This window comes from Ictalurus punctatus, chromosome 25, assembly GCF_001660625.3.
Source record: "Ictalurus punctatus breed USDA103 chromosome 25, Coco_2.0, whole genome shotgun sequence".
NCBI lineage: Eukaryota > Metazoa > Chordata > Actinopteri > Siluriformes > Ictaluridae > Ictalurus > Ictalurus punctatus.
Genome location: NC_030440.2, coordinates 19241356 through 19260755, shown reverse-complemented (window position 1 = coordinate 19260755; position 19400 = coordinate 19241356). Strand labels below are relative to the sequence as shown.

At 43.9% G+C, this 19400-nt stretch overlaps 1 protein-coding gene across 1 annotated transcript in view; it reads right to left on the bottom strand.

Moving 5' to 3' along the window:
- Positions 1-19400, bottom strand: part of LOC108258218 (zinc finger protein 850) — a 40201-nt gene that overhangs the window by 13528 nt on the left and 7273 nt on the right. The window contains 7 exon segments of the mRNA XM_053675919.1: positions 129-211; positions 1209-2245; positions 4322-4441; positions 12134-12220; positions 12348-12462; positions 13637-13673; positions 19341-19399. Coding sequence (XP_053531894.1) covers positions 129-211; positions 1209-2245; positions 4322-4441; positions 12134-12220; positions 12348-12462; positions 13637-13673; positions 19341-19399 — 1538 coding nt within the window.

The window sequence follows — 19400 nt, the reverse complement described above, 5'->3', positions numbered from 1 at the left end:
TACGGAGGGTGTGAAACAGGCTAACACAAGTTGGCTGCTGCGGGGAGAATGTGGCCAGATGGGGACTGCTCCCTGGCCAATCGACTCATTGAGCCACCTGCGGATCAGCGCCACAAACCATGGTGCACCTGCTGAAGTGCTCCACGTGTCCACATTCCTCCACGGCGTGTGACCTGTACGACGCGACAGACAGGGCTATCGAGACCGCCACCTACTGGAAAAAAATAATATGAAGTGGAACCTCGACATGAAAAGAATAAGTAAGAAATATACTTTTTTGGCAGCTACCTCGCCCCACGGAATGTGAAGGCATTTTGTTTATATCTCCATTGTGTGTGTGTGTGTGTGTGAGAGAGAGTGAGTAAGTGAGAGAGAGAGAGAGAGCAAGCACACACACTGAGCAAATGGCACTTTTTAATGCATAAGTAACTGATGCACACCAAAAATACGCAAAAAAGTGGATGGAAACTGATAGCAAATGATAAGAACGTAATATCCATTTTCTTGACTCTTCCGGAATACCGTTCTTTGGTGTTTACACTTGTTTTCAAAACAGCCTACTGTGCTATAGCACCACCTATCTCGCCCGTTTGTGCAACAGCAGCGTCTCCGGGCACGTGATCTAAAGCTCAAAGCTAATTAGATGGGCCGTTGCGTCGCAAAATGACGGGGGAAAAAAATAAAAAGTCGATACACTGGATGAAATAAAGCGTGGCTTTGTCATGCTGTGAATGATCTGCCGGTGTGAACAGCTCGATATTGATTATTGTTTTGATTCACGAGAGTCATCGCGTCGCTTAATCGCGCTCAGTGTGAAAGGTTCTTTAGACACCGGGGGCTACAACTTCTTTTTCTATCCTATTTAGAGGTCATTTGCATTGTTTTGTGAAGGGAGTAGTATACTCATTTGTAAAATAACTTAAATTTCTTGCCAATTTCTCACATGGAATCATTTCTATTAATTAAAAAAATGCCTATGTAGATATTCCATTAAAATCAGCTGTTTCCAACCATAATAATCATTTGCAACATTAACAATGTCTAAGACTGCATGTTATTTTAAATGACAATAAATTGTGATTTTCTTTCAAAAACAAGACAATTTGAGTGATTCCTAAGATATGCATGGTAGTGTACATACCTTACAAATCATGATAACTGTTAAAGGCCAGTTTACAATGTAAATCTCAAATCAATTACTATGCTACAAAAATCTGTTGAAGTATGCAATTACTCTTTTGATTAAAACTCTTCCCATACTTTGAGCACTCTTACAGCTTTTCTCTTGTGTGAATGCGCTGGTGTGTTTGTAAATTACTCTGTCGACTAAAGCTCTTCCCACACTCAGAGCAGTGATACGGTTTTTCTCCAGTGTGAATGCGCTGGTGTATTTGTAGTTCACTTGGTCGAATAAAGCTCTTCCCACACTCTGAGCAGTGATACGGCTTTTCTCCTGTGTGAATGCGCTGGTGTATTTGTAAATTACTCCTTTGAATAAAGCTCTTCCCACATTCTGAGCAGGAATACGGCTTTTCTCCTGTGTGAATGCGCTGGTGTTCTTGTAGATTACTCTGCTGAATAAAGCTCTTCCCACACTCTGAGCAATGATACGGCTTTTCTCCTGTGTGAATGCGTTGGTGTATCTGTAGTACACTCTGTCGAATAAAGCTCTTCCCACACTCTGAGCAATGATACGGCTTTTCTCCTGTGTGAATGCGGTGGTGTATTTGTAGTTCACTCCGTCGAATAAAGCTCTTCCCACACTCTGCGCAGGAATATGGCTTTGCTCCAGTGTGAATGAGTTGGTGTCTTTGTAGATTACTCTGTTGAATAAAGCTCTTCCCACATTCTGAGCAGTTAAATGGTTTTTCTCCTGTGTGAATATGCAAGTGTGCTTGAAGATGACTTCGTTGATTAAAGCTCTTCCCACACTGTGAGCAGTGATATGGTTTTTCTCCTGTGTGAATGCGTTGGTGTTGTGTGAGATGACGCTGGTCAGTAAAACTCTTCCCACACTGTGAGCAGGGATAGACTTTCTGCATTTGCTTCTTAGAGTAAGCTATTTCTTGAATACTGGAGCTTATCGTGGTGATAATGTTCATGTCTTTTAACTCTCCTGATTGTAGCAGTCTCTCATATTCCTCGTAGTGGTATCTTCTGATGTGTTTGTGGAGGTTAATTTGAGATGGATAGGAAAGTGAACACCACGAGCAGGAGAAGACTTGTACCTGGGCATCATCCATGTCTGGAGCAGAAAATGAACAGTATTAGAATGAATGTAATCAGTGCTCTATAAATTATAAATGAGGCAATGACAAATAACTTCTGGTGAAGATGTAGAAAAGAATGGCTAACCAAGTCACAGCGCAAAACTAAAATGTAAACATTAGAGGTAAGACATCCTCTTATCTTTTTTATGAGATTCTAAGGGATCCCAACAAGCCAGAAGAAAAATGCCACTGTTGTTGTTAGATGTGATTCCCTTAATTTGTGTTTGCAATTCAGCATGCAACTTCATTGGCTGTTGTGCTGGATTAATGCCAACCCTACATGCTGTGTAATTAGGCTACAACTGTTGGCTCTTTCAGCAATACGAGGAAAATAGAAATTAAGGTTTATCACATTTGAATAACCTTAGCTTATGATTGTTATTTAGAAAACTTTATTGCAATACAAGTCAATAACGTTTTATTGACCAGCAAGTAAAACCCACCTAAACGTTGCCCATCACATAGATATGGCCCACTCCGAGGAGCTTTAGGTTATTGTTATAAAACCCTGTTCTCTTGAGGAAAGAAACAGTGTATCACATAAATAATATGGGTTACCACACCTTCATGCACATATTCATGCCTGTCAGAAAGGTGGCATGTGGTAAAAAGAAGGGTCATGTCAGCTACAGCGTAAGGCTGATTAAATTGGGGTGGCTGTGGCTCAGGTGGTACAGCGGGTTGTCCACTAATCGTAGGGTTGGCGGTTCAATTCCCGGCCCACGTGACTCCACATACTGAAGTGTCCTTGGGCAAGACACTGAACCCCAAGTTGCTCCCGATGGCAAGTTAGCGCCTTGCATGGCAGCTCTGATACCATTGGTGTGTGAATGGGTGAATGAGACACAGTGTAAAGTGCTTTGGATAAAATCGCTATATAAGTGCGTCATTTACCAGTTAATTTAAATAATCTTTCATAACTGACAATACTGATTATCAATATGGATTTTTTAATACATGTTTATAAACATCAACACATTCACTTAACCAATAAGAGAAATCTAAGAGTGTATAGGCCTCTGTTTCTAGGTAGAATGTAACATCATGGTAAAGCAGCTGAGAGCAGCAAGAGGTAATGCATGGAGATTGCCCACTTTTCTGATAATATGTGCTTTCTGGGGAAGCAAGTATTCTTGGATGAGGGAAAGTTAATGTCATCTTACTTAAGCTCTAAAGCTTTTCATTTCCTTTGGCACCACTGCAACACCTGCTGCTTAAAATAGTAAGAAGTTTTAAATAGTGCCAGTGAAGGTAGACCTTCAGACTTTATGTTTGACCTTTCAACAGATGAACATACTAACTCTTGTGGGGACCAGAAGAAGGAAAACCCTTGCAGTGCTGCAGAAGGACATTCCATATCCAGCTTTTGCGCTGCACCATCAAACAGCAGAAGGAATTATTGAGCTCATGCTGCATGCACTCGGCAGACAAAGGGATAGACTGGCTAGCCTGCATATCTTCCATTTCTTTATTTGAAAGGCCATGCTCTTTAATAATGAGGTTGAGCACTTCCTCGGTACCATAACCTGTGAGTGCTGCAGCTGAAGAGAATGTGTCTGCTCTGGCTACCACATTTCAGGGAATTGTTTGGCCCAGGTGGTGCTACACTCATCTATATCTTCCATATCAGAGTCCCTCTGGGCCGGCTCGGCAAACTAAAAAAAATTGTCCTGCTGGTTTATTATGATAAAATTACTATTTGAAGTATTTTATCGTTCTAAACCAATAAAGCAAGTATCAAAAATAGCCAAATAGACTAGGTACAATACACTCAAACAGTTGACAAGTGTAAAAACTGAAAGATAGTGGTGAAGACCGCTGTATAGGTGACATGACCTTCTACGTAACCACACCTCACCTTCCTTACAAGCATGAAAACATGTCTTCTCTTCAGCAGGATGGTGAAAGCTTGGTATCCCATACATCCTGTTATACCAAGTGAACTGAGTGAAATGCAACAATAAACTGCCAGCTGTTTGACTGTTGATATTAATAGATTGCATATTATCGCAAGAGTTTGAATGAGAATGAAAGTGTCAGTGTTACTCAACCCCAGTCTGTCCTTGTATGGAGGTTGTCTTCATCTTCAGATTCTTCCTCTTTTATATGCTTCCTTTCAAATCCTCTATTATTCTGGTCTACATCTTCCACAGAGTTTGATGTCCCAGCAACTGAAATTCAGATATTTATATTGAAATACTGTCAACTCAAGTGAAACTATAAAGAACAAGAGGGAAACCAGTGCTGAAGGACTGGTCCAGTCACAAATAAAGCCTAGTTAAGACTTCAAAAAATTATTTATTGGGGTGCAACAATACACAATTTAATTCAATTCATGATACTGGGTTCATGCTCTGATATTTTCAGAATATTTTCAATAAAATCTGAATGAAGAAATACAATGAGTGAAAAGAGTACTTTATTTTTGAATGATAATTAGCACAACAATGTGCATTTCTGTCTGTATTAAAAGAATCTACAATAGATTTACTTAAAAATAAATACATAAATGTATAAAGTCTCCCAAAAATTTAATTGCATAAAGCAGTCTCTGCAGGATTTTGTGATTTTGCGATTGCAGAAAATAACACAATATAATGCAAACTCCACAATAGTCAGAGAAGCTCACTATTTTTCAAATTTACAGCAGATTTTCTACAGATTTAGGCCTAAGATGCATGATGTGATACCATCACAATGCACATTCAGCCAAAGTCCTCTTTGATTCACGTGCGTCAAACCCGAGTACAGCTAAAAGGTCTCATTTACCAACAAACATCAATTTGAAATACCATGCAAAACAATTTTGGGCAATTGCAATTTCACCAATTCAAGTAGTTTTCTACAAAAAAGTAGAAAAATCTCTGCAAGTTACATCACAAAATTTTTAAAAAGCCACAGTAAAAGCAGGCATTTTTGACTGCAAGAATAATAATAAAAAAAACAATTAATTAAATATCAGCAAAGGCAAAGTCCTGTACAGATTGATGAATTCTACAAACTGGGATACCATGAAAATGATGTACATGATTTGCCTGAGGTATCATTTTTGCTGGAAATAGAGCTCCAAAAGTTGGCTGAAATTCCCAAATTCTTTTTCAGGCACTGCAGTTCACAGAGGCATAAGGCTGGTGTCCTTTTAAAGCTACTGAAGAGATCTTTTATGGTTTGTAGCAAGCCTAGACAGCGGAGGGCTGAGCACAAACACACAAGAGGCCGTTTCTGAGGCAAACGTGCAGAGTTTAATCAAATTCCGTAAGGGTGTGGGGTGCAAAGGAGGTGCAGTGGAGTGACGTGGTCGGGTGCGGGTGTCATCCACGGGGCTGCTGTGGTCATGCTGGGGCTTTCCGAGCAGCTGAGATCCCGTTCTGCACTCAGAAAGCACCAGGGTTCAGCCAGGGGGCGAAATCCTCCATTCCCTCTGAATCCTCTGCAAGAGACAAAACAAATGATCACGCATACCTCGTGGGCACTCTCTCCCTTTGCTAGCGATGGATGGCCCTTTTATACTCTTCACTCGGCTGCTGGATGGTTGAGAGCGGCCGCGCTGATCAGCTGCCTGCCGTGTGTGTGTCGGCGGCCCTGCCCCGCAGCCATGCGCTCTCCAGCTGTCCAAAACATTGGTGGTGCTGTCTCTTCAGCACCATAGCAGCAGTCGCGGGAGGAGCGCTCTTTCCCTTTTGTGCACCAGCCACCGGCCTGTCTCCACAGTACCCCGCCCCCTCAGTTTCGAGCCTATTGCTGCTGTGTGTTGGGCCCACAGTGCATCATGTCGTGAGAGGCCATCTGCGTTCCCACGTTGGGCTCCCGCCTGGTGTTGGACCTAAAAAGAGAAGTACTGCAATGAAAGGAACCATCACATTACCGTGGGGTTAGTGTCTTTGGCCTTGGCCATCCACTGCAGTGGAACGTGGTCCACCACCAGAATGAAGTGCCGACCAGCCAGGTAGTAAGGCAGCTCCTCACCAGCCCACTTTGTTGCCAGGGCCTCTCTCTCCACGGCAGCATATCTCCTCTCAGCTAGGGACAGCTTCCTGCTGATGTAGAGGACCAGGTGTTCTTCTCCGTTGAAGGTCTGCGAGAGGACAGTGCCCAGCCAAGTCTTGGATGCATCAATGTGTACTGTGAATGGAAGGGTGAAGTCCAGGTTACACAGTACTGGGGTGCTGGCAAGAGCCTCTTTCAGGGCTCGGAATGCCCGCTCCGCCTCTGCAGACCATTTCACCCGGTCCGGCTGGCCCTTCTTCGTGAGATCTGAGAGGGGAAGGCTACAGAGGAGAAATTGGCACGAACCTGCAGTAATACCCCACCAACCCCAAGAAGGCACGTACCTGTTTCTTTGACGTAGGCAGGGGGTAGTCCTTAAGTGCCTCAATTTTTTTCATCTGTGGTTTTAGTAGGCCCCGGCCAATACGGTAACCTAGGTACTGTGGCTGTCAGCTAGGCCTTCCGGAGCTCCTTCAGGACCTCCCCCAGGTGGAATAGGTGATCCGTCCAAGTGGAGGAGTAGATGAACCACATCGTCCAGGTAGGCGGCTGTGAATGTACGATGGGGTCACAGGACAATGACCATCAGCCGCTGGAACCTTGTGGGCGCTCTGTGTAGCCTGAAGGGGAGAACCCGGTACTGCCAGTGGCCGTTTGCCTTGCTGAAGGCTGTCTTCGGTCTTGCCTCTGGGGCCAGTGCCACTTGCCAGTAACCTTTTGTCAGGTCCAATGTGGATATGAACCAGGCCCTCCCAAATCACTCCACTAGATCGTCCACTCGGGAGAGGGGATAGCTGTCAAACTCGAGACCTGGTTCAGCTTCCGGAAGTCAGTGCAGAGGCACATACTTCTGTCGGGCTTCGTCACGACCACAATGGGGCTGGACCAGGGGTTGTTGGACTCCTCTATGATGTTGTCCCGCAGCATCCGGCCGACCTACTCCTTGATAGCCTTGCAGCGGGCCTCCGGGACACAATAGGGCTGCTGTCTTACCACCACTCCTGGACGGAAATTGATCTCGTGGTAGACCAGCTGTGTAATCCTTGAGGAGGTTGAAAAGACACTGGTGAACTGGACCACCAACTCTGTTAGCTCCTGTCTTTGTGTTGGGGTGAGGTCTTCCCCCTGCTGGACCAAGACACCCTCGTTGTGACCTGTGTCTCGGGCAGCGAACGCAGACAATACAGGGGCCGGCTCCACCCACTTCTTCAGCAGGTTTAAGTGGTATATTTTTGTCTCTGCTCACCTACCAGGCTCCTGCAGGCGATAGTTCACGGCGCCCTTCCTCTCGAGGACTGTATATGGGCATTGCCACCAGGCTAGGAACTGACAGAAGCTATTTGGCACTAGCAGGAGTACCCGATCGCCAGGCTGGAACTACCGGGGTTGCGCTGGGTGGTTGTACACTATTTTCTGTTCCTCCAGGTTGGCTCGCATATGTTCCTGGATGATCGGGGTCACTCGGTCAATCTTCTCCTGCACGAAGTTGATGACCAAACGGGAAAGGGAGGGCTGTTCTTCCCCCGCTTCCTGTGCCACGTCCAGTTGTCCTCGAAGTTGCCGTCCGAAGAGGAGCTCGAAGGGTGTGAAGCCCGTGGATGCTTGGGGGCACTCCCGGATGGCGAAGAGGATGCAGGGCAGGAGGAGGTCCCAGTTCCTCCCTTCCTTGTCTACCACCGGGAGCAGCATCTGCTTCAGGGTTTGGACAAACCGTTCGACGAGCCCATCAGTTTGTGGGTGGTAGACAGACGCATTCAGGTGTTTTACCTGCAACAGCCAACACATCAGACATTAGTTTCGACACAAAATGGGTACCTTGGTCTTAAAGTATGCCTTTTGGGAACTCCACATGGCTGAACAGAAGCACCACTTCTTTTGCGAGGTTGCGGGAAATGGCTTTACGTAGCGGCACCGCCTCGGGGTGCCCGGTGGCATAGTCCATGATTACCAGTATGTATTCGTGACCCTGGACAGATTTTGGGAACGGCCCGATGAGGTCCATGCTGACCATCTTGAAGGGGATGCCTATGATAGGAAGGGGGCGCCAGTGGGGGCTTCCTCGGGGCCGTGCGTTGGCACTGGGGGCATTGTTGGCAGAAGCCCCGGAACTCTGCGTCCATCCCCAGCCAGACAAAGCGGTCCTTCAGCTTTTCCAGGGTGTTTCGTGCCCTCTGGTGGCCCCCTAGTGGATGGGCTTGGGCCAGGTGCATCAGTGTTTGGGTTCTTTTCTTGGGGACTACCAAGAGATCCATGATTTCCATTTTGTGGCTGGTCCGTTGGTAAAGCAGGCATCCCCTGACTAGAAAGTAGGCGGAGGGGAGTCTCTGGTCCAGACTCTGATCGACCCCTTCGATTTGATGCACCTGGGCCCAGCAACGCTTCAGGCGCTCGTCCTCCTTCTGCTCCCACCCGAAGTTCCCTTGCCGGTTCACCTGCTGGAACACAGACGACATTGGGTTAGGATGTGTGTGTGGCTCACCTTCTGCCATGGCGTCGTCCTCGCCTTCAGCCATGTAGGCCTGATGCACTCATGCTTCCTTCGCTCACTGGGGTGCTTTTGGCAGCTCCAGCGTGTGGAGGGCACACCCTGCCAGCCAGGGTTTCTGGGCCTTCTTTGGCATCCCCCAGTCTGGCTCTGTCCCTGTGTGTCCCATAGCTGGGGTGGCTTTGGTTGTCCTTCCCCTCCTCGGCGTTCGGGCCGGTGTGGCGGGACCACTCTACCCTTCTGTTCTAGTTCGCTGTCCGTCCCTGCCGAGCTCCAGAGTGGTCCAGGCGCGTTCCAGGGTGGTTATCAGTTCCTTTGGCGATCCAGGAGCCTGCATCCCACGGCCTGGTGTTCTGTGGACAGTAGAGTCCTCAGGAACCGATCCATGGCCACCTTCTCTGCAACCTCAATGGCGGTGTACTGGTCTGGCTGGAGCCACCTCTTGGTGATGCGCAAGAGGGCGTCCGTCCGTCCGGCTCCAGGCCTGTAGCTCCACCGGTGGAACTCCGTCGCCACCTGGTGGGGGGTTTGCCCACACCATGCCAGGATCTCCCTCTATACTTCCCCGTAGTCTGCTGCTTCCTCTAGAGAGAGGGCATAATACGCCGTGCGCGCTTCTCCGGAGAGCAGCAGCCAGAGGATGTGTGGCCACTCTTCGGTGCCCCAGTCTTCTCGATGGGCAACCTGTTCAAAGCACTCTAGGTAGGCCTCGATGTTGTTCTCCGGGGTCAGGTGGGGAAGAAGGTGTTGGGCTTCTCAGCCGGGGTCAGGGAAAGGTGTGGTGGCCGCAGGGGTCGTTGTTTTCTGGACCAGAAGCTCCTGGGTTGCGACCTGCAGGCTTTGGACGAGCTGCTGCGTCACGGCCTGCTGCTGGAGACTGGTCCCATTAGGTGCTGCAGCATGGGGTCCATTATTTATTTATTTATTTCGATGTGAGGGTTGTTTTTCTTTTTTTTCCTTTAAGTGGGTGCGTCTGTGCTCATGACCACATCCTCCACCAGTGTAACAAGCCTAGACAGCAGTGGGCTGAGCACAGACACACAAGAGGCCGTTTCTGGGGCAAGCGTGCAGATTTTATTTAATTTCCAGGAGTGTGTTGGGTGCAAAGGTGGTGGGCAGTGGGGTGAAGTGCTCGGGCGCCGGTGTCATCCACGGGGCTGCCGGGGTAATGCTGGTGTCTTTCCGAGCAGCTGAGATCCCGTTCTGCAGTCAGACAGCGCTGCGGGTGCAGCCAGGGGGCGAAATCCTCCGTTCCCTCCGAAACCTCTGCAAGAGAGACAAAACAAATTATCACGCATACCTTGTGGGCTCTCTCCCCCTTTGCTAGCAGAGGATGGCCCCGTCAGCTGCCAGATGGTTACGAGCCACGCGCTCTCAGGCTGTCACCACATTGGTGGTGCTGAAGTGGAGCTGTCTCTTTAGCACCCTAGCGCCAGTCGTGGGAGGAGCGTTCTTTCCCTTTTGTGTGCCAGCCACCAGCCTGTCGCCACAGGTTATATGGTGGTACAATTGTATAACATTGACACAGCGGGGGCGTGGTCCAGTGTCGGCTGTGGACAGAGAGGAGGCAGGTTGAACCCGCAGGTACCATGTAATGATTCTCAACTGCATGTAATTAATGAAAGTTGATTTGTTTGTGCTTCTATGTGCTTTCAGTTGTCTCTGCCTCTAGCTTCCTCATTCCATACCTGAAACTGGGAAGTGTTATACTGGTGTCAAAACCCAGGATTGAAGAAAGAGCACAGTCACTGAGTACTCACCACTGGCCGAGATCATCAGGTCCCTCACAAGTCTTCACCAGACCCAGCACCAGGCCCTCCTCCAGCTACAACAGGAGCATGCATCCAGGTCCTGCTCAAAGCACAGGTGGAAGGACCGGCAGGAACTCTAGTGGCAGCCCCAGCGGCTGCCACAGGCTCAGCCAAATAACTCTCACAAAGATGGGATCACAGGATGTGTTCCTCGAGTTGTTCGATGCCCCCTGGTTGGCCTGCTTACTGATGCTCCTGTCCAGGGAAGCCCAGCTCACGGCCCAACATTTCCCAGTCATGGGCCTGTTGGAGTGCCTGGCATGAAGCAGTTGTGGGACGGATCGGCTTCACTCCTGAACAGCACCGTTGGCATTTCCGTTCACTGGCACTCCGAGCACTTTGTCGACAAACTACTGCAGGGCCGGCTGTGTCACTGTCCCGCATCACTATGCGAGGTGATCCACCTAGCAGAGGACCATGTGGCAGTGTATATGGGGGCAGGCAAGCCCCACTCTTTTCTCTTGTTCTCCCCACCCTCCCCCTGTCCCTGTACCCCAGAAATTGAGGCAAATTCTCATAAAACCAGTGGCTTGGACCCAGGATTTCCCTACCCCTCCCTCTTCTCCTTATCCTTCACCTCAACTGTCTCCCCTAATTCTGATTCTCCCCACACAGATAGAAACACCAGAACTGAAGGAAAGCCTGGGCAGGTACGACAGCATGGCAGGGAAGCCAGGCATTTCCAAGATCAGGATTCCCTCATGGAAGCAGGAACACTGATCCGGATCCCTGATGCACTGCAGGCTTCGCCTAATCCAGTAGAAACGTAAGGCATGTCAGTGAGTATACAAAGGAGTCACATCAGGCATCAGTGGACTCAGTGTAACCAAACCACCATACATCAAAGCCTGATTCAGTGCAAGGCATTGGGAAATGCACGATTGGTGACGGTGAGTTATTATTAAATTCCAGGGACAAAAACAAGGTGGAGATGGCGGTTAGTCCTCGCCTCACATATCCACTAATTCAGTACCCACATTGAGGTATATACCCACATTGACAAAAGTACACACATTGAGGTATAAATTACTTGTGACGTGGCAAGAACCCTTTGAGGTCACATGGCTAGTTGGAGAAGGTGACAATGAAGTCAGGCAAGTGGATAGAGGTGATGTACTTCAAATATACCACCTCAATCTCCTAACACTGATGAGAGGCAGTTCCTGTGGCTCTGACGACAGGGATTCATGAGAGGGAGGAGCTGGAACTGGAGATAAGACTAAGAAATGTGGCCTAATTCACCCCAGTCCCCTGTGGAGACAACCTCCCACCGTCCCAGAGTGCACAGGGTGCTAAACTGCAGGATACATTTTCCGATGTGTTGAAGAACGTCTTGAAGAACGAACAAGATCATGTAACCAGCATGCTGTTTATATACACCATATTGTAAATCCATGGGATCTGCAGATTAGGACCTCTGGTGTTCAAACATTGCAATTGCATGAGTAATGCTGATATCACAAATTTCCACAAAGCAGATTATCACTTTTTGTATCCTCATTCATCGTCCTGATCCATGTATTGTTACACCCCTAGTTATTGAGTTCCAGTCTGGAACATAATACACCTTGTTGTCTTACAGAGATAGTCTTTATCTTCAGGTTCTTCCTTTTTCACATGATTCTGTAGGTCCACAGGTGTGATGTGTCCCACAGAGACTGGTGTCGCTTTAAAAAAGTGAAGTACAAAATTTAAATGGGGAAAAGTCAGTGATGTGGTTCATTCACAAATTAGGTTAGACGAAAAATTATTGCTGAATATTAGACTGGATTGTAATGTGCCATATTGACTTACAGAAATATTCTTCATCTACAGTTTCTTCCTTTTTTACATGTTTCTGAAGCTTCACACAGGTGATGTGTTCTACAGAGCCTGATGTCCCTCCATCTGAAGACGTATATTTTTCTGCCTGCAAAGATGATGAACAAAGAGTAATAATACTTATTTACAAAAGAAAGTCGATTAAGCAATATTGCATGAGCAAAAGTGCTGTTATACAGAGTATCGGCACGACTGTAATTCAGCCGTAGACACGAAGCTGCAGGTAATCACAGCAGTGCCGATATTCAGTAAAGCAGTACAACTGCGAGTGTGATCTTGCTTTTATGTGACAGTTTTCATAATAAGAAATTAATATCAAGTAACTAACATTTCAGACACAATATGGCCAAATATTGGTTTATTTTTGCTCCGTCAATGGAAATAAATCCCAAAACAACCACAGCTAGATAGAGCTTTCCATGTTGCCATGTAACACACAGACTAACTAACAGCCTGTAGTAAGTGTAGTAAAAGTTTCAATGTAATGATCTACTGCTAGATTTGTAATTTATGCAGCAAACACAGATAAGTGAAGTGATACACACAGTGAAATGTCCTAGTGCCGTTATAATAAATATCAGCACTCTTGGAATGTCAATTGACCAATCAAATTAGGACTGAAACTAACAGTGGTATAACACAACATATAGTCCATGAGGATACTGAAGAGACAATAATAACATGGTTTACTTGATTAGTAGGAGAGCATGCAACCTACCAAGGATGGACGCTGATTAAGAGAAGAACATTCACACAATTAGGTGAATCTCTTAGGCCGCATTTACACTACTTGGTTCAAGTGACCCAGTTCAGATTTTTTCCTCCTATGTGGCATATATCGGATATTCCCCAACAACAGTGGCAAATGACGTCAACTCAGGTGGACAAAAATCGATGTAGCAGCAATAATTGCTACAATCGCCCAGGCCGCAACAAGGGCTCTCTTCTTTTTTCTCTGCCTTAAGAGGCCGGTGTTTTGCTTACCTTTAAATATGGTGCAGAAAGCAAAAGCTTGTAGTATATTTTCATCTGCATCCATTGCAAATTGTGCCGTCTTTACTTCGTTTTCGGCCTAAACTTTTCCGGTGATGTCTACCTTGGGTTGTTTCACGAAGTGTGTATTGTAAATGCAGATGAAGATGTAAGCCGGTTGCCAAAAAAATCGGATACAATCAACAAATTGGGCATCAAGACCTGCAGTGTAAATACAGCCTTAGTTATTAAAAATGTTATGCTTAATTTCACATATGAATAACTGTTACCTGTGAGTCAGTGGGACCAGGAGTGTGTGGAGGTTTTCTAGAACACGGTCGCATCCCTGCTGATTCCATTACAAGGTCTTATTATGAGGTCTAAATGGTGTTTCTGGAAAAGGAGGCTCCGATCATAAGCATAACTGCAGAACCCACTGTAAAGTTAAAAGAAAGCAGAGACAACAAAGCAATAAGCCCTAAGAAGCTGTGGTTTACAGTGATTTGAGAACAGCTAAGGGGTATTTTAAAGGCACAACGTGGAGCGACTTTAAACCATGGCCTTATTGTTTTTATAAAACGGTTACTACATATACCTGGCAGGGCTTCAAAAATTAAACACACAGCAAAAAAAGTGCAATAAATCTATGGATTACAAATAATCATAATTCTGCAAAGTAATGTAGCTCTTCAGCAACATTTAGCAGAATGGTTGCCAAGAAACACACTGTAATTATAAACCCTTTATACTCCGTAACACTCCAGTTCACTAGGTGGCATTAATGCACCTTTTAACCGCCTTTATTGAAACATGAAGCGCTTCATCGTCTGTGTGAGCGCTACATTTGACCATGTAACAGAATGAGTAACGAAAACAAAACAATTAGCACTGTAGTCTGGTTTATGTAATGTTAGCATATGAATATGTTTGGTTTTATTTGGTAATAGAGAAAGTACCGTATATCTGTTAGTGATATGCATAGCTATTAGGACAACACGTTAATAAATCAGAAGAGATGAATCTGTGGGAGCACAGACATTGTTAAAGGCTGTTGCATATTGATCAATAAAAGGAATTAAACGGAACCATGCTTATATCTCCTCATTTATATGTGCGGTCCTAACATTACCGTTTTTTATTGTATGTTACCGCACTAATGTATATATAAAAGACACGGTTTCAATGGGGTTTTCTCTAGTAACTGGTTTGTTAGCATAACAAATGCAAAATGCAGCTCTTCAATTTCTCTCTCATTAATTTCAGCGTCTCCTTTCTTTTATATCTTCCTCCTGTATCCTGTCCATCTCTTTCAACCACACATCCACGCTTATACCACCCAGTAAATCATAGTTCACAACTAAACCTGACCCTCCGGAACTATCCGTGTTATAAAAATGATTTAATACTCCACTGTATTATTCTCTCTGTACTGCACTTCGAAGGTTTGGGATTCAGTCACTAACTATTAGCCGAGCAGCTCAGCTAGTTAAACTTACCTCAGGTTTTAAAGTAGAACATAGTGAACATCCTCAAATACAGACACAGTAACAAGCTTGTTTTTAAATCAATCAAATCTGTTATTGTATATAAACCAGTCAGGAATATTTTCATGTAGAAAAGATTACCTCAGTGAGGAAAAACAACCGTTCACTCAGTAGTGAAAAACCTCCTCTTCTCCTGTTTATTGGCGGTTGGCAAACCAGCTTTTGGTGAATTACCGCCACCTACTGAACTGGAGTGGGTGCGTCAACGCTTAGGGGAAAAAACTAATAATAATAATAATTATTAGTGGTGCTTGAAAAGCACTACTATTGTTATTCCGCATACTTATTATTATAATAATAATTATTATTCTTCCACTTTTTTTTCGGCGCGTAACTAGTCCGCATATGGTGTCAAATCGATCGGCTTATTGAGGAGAGGTGTTGTATGACTTTTATAAGCGATCGGAATGTCGGCATTCCCGTTACGGAAGCTCAAAGTCGGAAAAGTTCCCCTAGACTTGCAAAGAGTTTCGAAAGTATTGGCCCTCTTAAGAGAAAGCTCTAAAGGTTTTGCCTCCGTACACGTTCGGCTCGAAAATGTATTGGCACACGATCTGTTCGGCTCTCAGAAGTATTAGCACCCTATATGGCCGGCTCTCAAAAGTACTGTCACCCCGCACGGCCAGCTCTCAAAACTATTGGCGCCCTTGACGGTCGGCTGTAAAAAGTACTGGCGCACTACACGGGCAGCTCTAACAGTGCTGGCACCCTATCTGTCTGGCTCTCGACAGTTTTGGCGCCCTACGCGACCGGCTCTCGAAAGTATTGGTGCCGCGTCCCTGTTTCGCCACGGCAAGCACCACTCACATTTACTTCAGGAAATATACGTCTAGTTATTATTATTATTATTATTATTATTATTATTATTATTATTATTATTATTATTACTGTTATTATTATTATTATTATTATTATTATTATTATTATTGTAAAATGAAAAATCTTATAATCTAGTATAATTTTGCTGTTTCTTTTAGATATCTTATCAAAGCTATTCTAATATTTTATCCCCTTGCTGTTTGCTCAGTAGACGTTCTAGAGTCTTCTTTCTTTATTTCACCTTCTTTCCAGTATTTGTCGTTCTCTGTTGTATGCTCTACACTGCAATACAACATTTTCAACATTTTCATTCATTCCACAGTGCCTACATAATCCATTATGATGTTTGTATTTTTAATTTATGCAGATTTCCATTCAATGTCGTTTGGCCTATTCTGAGTCTTGGTATTATTGCTTCTTCTCTTCTTCTAAATGCAGCATAATTTTTTCGTATTCATACTTCCCTTTGAATTTTATACAGATGTCGGCTTCTCTCCTCCCACTGGTTCTGCCACGATCCTATTAGAGGTTTTCTAATAATTGTCTTTGCTTCTCTTTTACTGATGCTTGAGCATTCTGTTAATCAAAATAAATCTATATATGTCCTGAGAATAGCAGCTGCTTTAGAAGTGCTCACTCATGCTGGATCTCTCTCTCCCTGTTCATGGGCTTCAAAATAAAATTTATACAGCAAATTCAAGAGTTTTTTTTGGTTAACTTTTGATAAAAAAGTTACCAGCTGTTTTAATCACCAAAAATATGTTCATGTCCTGATTCCTCTGAAATATTTACAAATGTAAGTAAAACTGTAATTTTCTTGAGATACATTTAGTTTTGGGATAACCTATAGGCTATAAAACAAACAAATATTTCCTTAATTTTACATTTCTCTTGCATAAAAACCCATGTTTGTACCTTGTTGCTGTGGTCATCCTGGTTTGATCAGTTTGCTTAATAATTAAATGTAATTTATACTGATAATTGTGCTAGCAGGGGGAAAATCTGCCTCCTCATCTTTAAATCTCTTCTTTAGAGTTTAATGAAAATAGTATATGACCATGGCATATCACAAGGTTTGTGACCTCATTGTACATGATTTAAACTACATATATTCATTAATATTTAACAGTAACGGTGGAACGACACCGAATGTAGCGAAGAAAAAAGTAAATTTCTGTGATTAAAAATGAACTTGAGTAAGAGTGTAAGTATGGCCAGTTAACTATTAAAAGTAATGAAGTAATAAATGTAGCGTGTTATTACCCACTCAGCGTATCCGTGATACTCAGGATGCGTAAATAACTTTGTGAATATGCTCTTTCTGTAACAACACATTTGATACATGTTGCCACATGTTTAAATTAATATTGTGTGAATGGTTGAAATTTGATCGATTCACATAATACAGGTGCTACAACTATAGTATTTAAATTAACATGGGTAAACTGTGTGCGTTAGAGTAGAGAAAATGAACTGTTTGGGTTAAATTGTTGTATTCTCCACCAAATATGCAGGATAGACTAGCAGACCAGCTCAAATGGGGAAATTTGGCCAATTTTGTATCGCTGATCAACTTGTCCAGCAATAAGTTTAATTTAGCATATTCATTAATTATGCATCAGATATTACCTCCATGGTCACCGACAATAATATCCTAAATACAGTGAAACATTATTTGAAGAGCATGTAGCAGGATTGGCAATTCAAGGCAGTGGTCCTTTTAAACAAATAAGACACTTGTTTAAAAACAGACAAAACTTTATTGAACTATTCTATGACACAGAAACTAATCTAACACATAAACAGACACACCCACATGAAAGCAAGCAGAGATGAAAATGGTTTAACAGAGTGAATGAAGTTCCAAGTTTATAACAAAGGATGTTATTTCCCAGACAGTGGCGGAATAAACAATCAATTTTATCAATCTAATTTCATTTCTTTATAGGAATTTAAACTTAATATTATATGTACCAGTCTTAGCTAGAGTCTGGGGTATTGCTTGTCTGTTGAGGGGATTCCCACGATGGTTATTCGTTCGCCTGGTCAGTGTTGAGTGGCGTCTCGGAACAGCAACTGGAATGCTGAATGTAACGGCGTCTAGTATAAGGGATGTTTGGAGAGCTGGTGCCGGGATTTTGAAAAGCTGGGGAACTCTGGGCTGGGTCTCCAAGCAGATATTGATTGAAGACTCCCTCTTCCACCGAAGAGGTGAGATGAATTGATTTGAGCAAGCCGAGAGAGCGTGAACAGTCTATTGTCTCTGTAGATGCGTGGTTCCACGCTTTTTCACAAAATACTAACATGTACATGTAATGACATCCTATCTGAATTTGCTTACTTTTATGTATCAGAAAATTATTCAATGAACTCGTAAATACCACACAAGACATAGAATAACTGTTAAGTACATTATTAATAGTAAAACACAATAAATCATACTAGTACTACTATACTAATGCATGCTAAATAAATTAAATGATTTGTGGCAACTTAGTACTTATAAACACAAAGAAAATAGAAGAAAACCTGGCAGAAAATCGGTGATTGCAGATGTTTTAAAGATGTATCAACTTTCAGTCATGGCTTCTGTGGTTTTGGTGTAGACTCTTTCCTGAGGGAGCCAAAGACCACATTCCAAGCGGGAGTTCCCCCCCACTCTTTTCTTACTGATGTTTATGGGTGAGGATCCTTGAATTTTATCTGGTGGATGAACCATTTGGTTTGGCCCAAAGGCCTAAATTACTGAATGTGACAGGAGTTTCTGTGGTTCGGATGGTTCAGCCCTGGGTCAGGGATGCCTCCAACACTCATCTTATTGTCATAAGTTTGTTGAGTCAAGACAAATTGCAACAGAGCAATTAAGTGGCTCCTGCGTGTTTGCTGGGTGAGGGTTAATTGTTTTATGGCAGCCAGTCTGTAACGTTTCCTCCAGAGCTGTCTGTTGGGTTTTCTGTCTGAGAGTGTCCATGGGTTTCGTGTGTAATTCTTTTGTGGGTCATATATCCTGCTTGATCCTACAGGAGAATAATGCAGTGGTGTGGCTGTTGCAGAACACCAGCAACCAGAGTTCAATCCTCAGCTCGGGTGAAGTTAAATTTTATTCAGGGCATTGAAAATATATGATCACATCATGTTTGATGTACAAAAACAAGATAGGGGGGAAGATGGGGGAAAAACACACACTAAAGTTAAAAAAAACAAAAACAAACAAACACTAAACTGAACTAAACTCTGGTCCCAGGCATACTAAACCCTGCATATTACCGCTGTGCTATTCCAGCCCACATGCAGAGGCCACATTAACTTAAATACTACAGTTATTGTACCTGTACTATGAAACTGAATAACGTTCACTTTATATACTGAAATCTTGTAATTAGAAAATTAGGTTTATCATAAGTTTTGATAAAACAATGTTTTTATGTGAACCACTCAACCACACATTCCATTTTTTTATTGTACTGTGTTCAGCTACAGTATGTTGTTCCATGCACACCTGGTGTTTTTTGTGGGAAGCACAACAATTAATTTAAATTCTTAGAACCGTGCATGCAGGGTACCGATCACACGTGACGAATTGCATGCAACCTTGTGAAAAAACGCACATTCTTAAAGGCAACATCTGCACACTTTGAGATAATCTTTATTTGTAAACATCTTCCTACAGTATGAGCACTTGTACAATTTT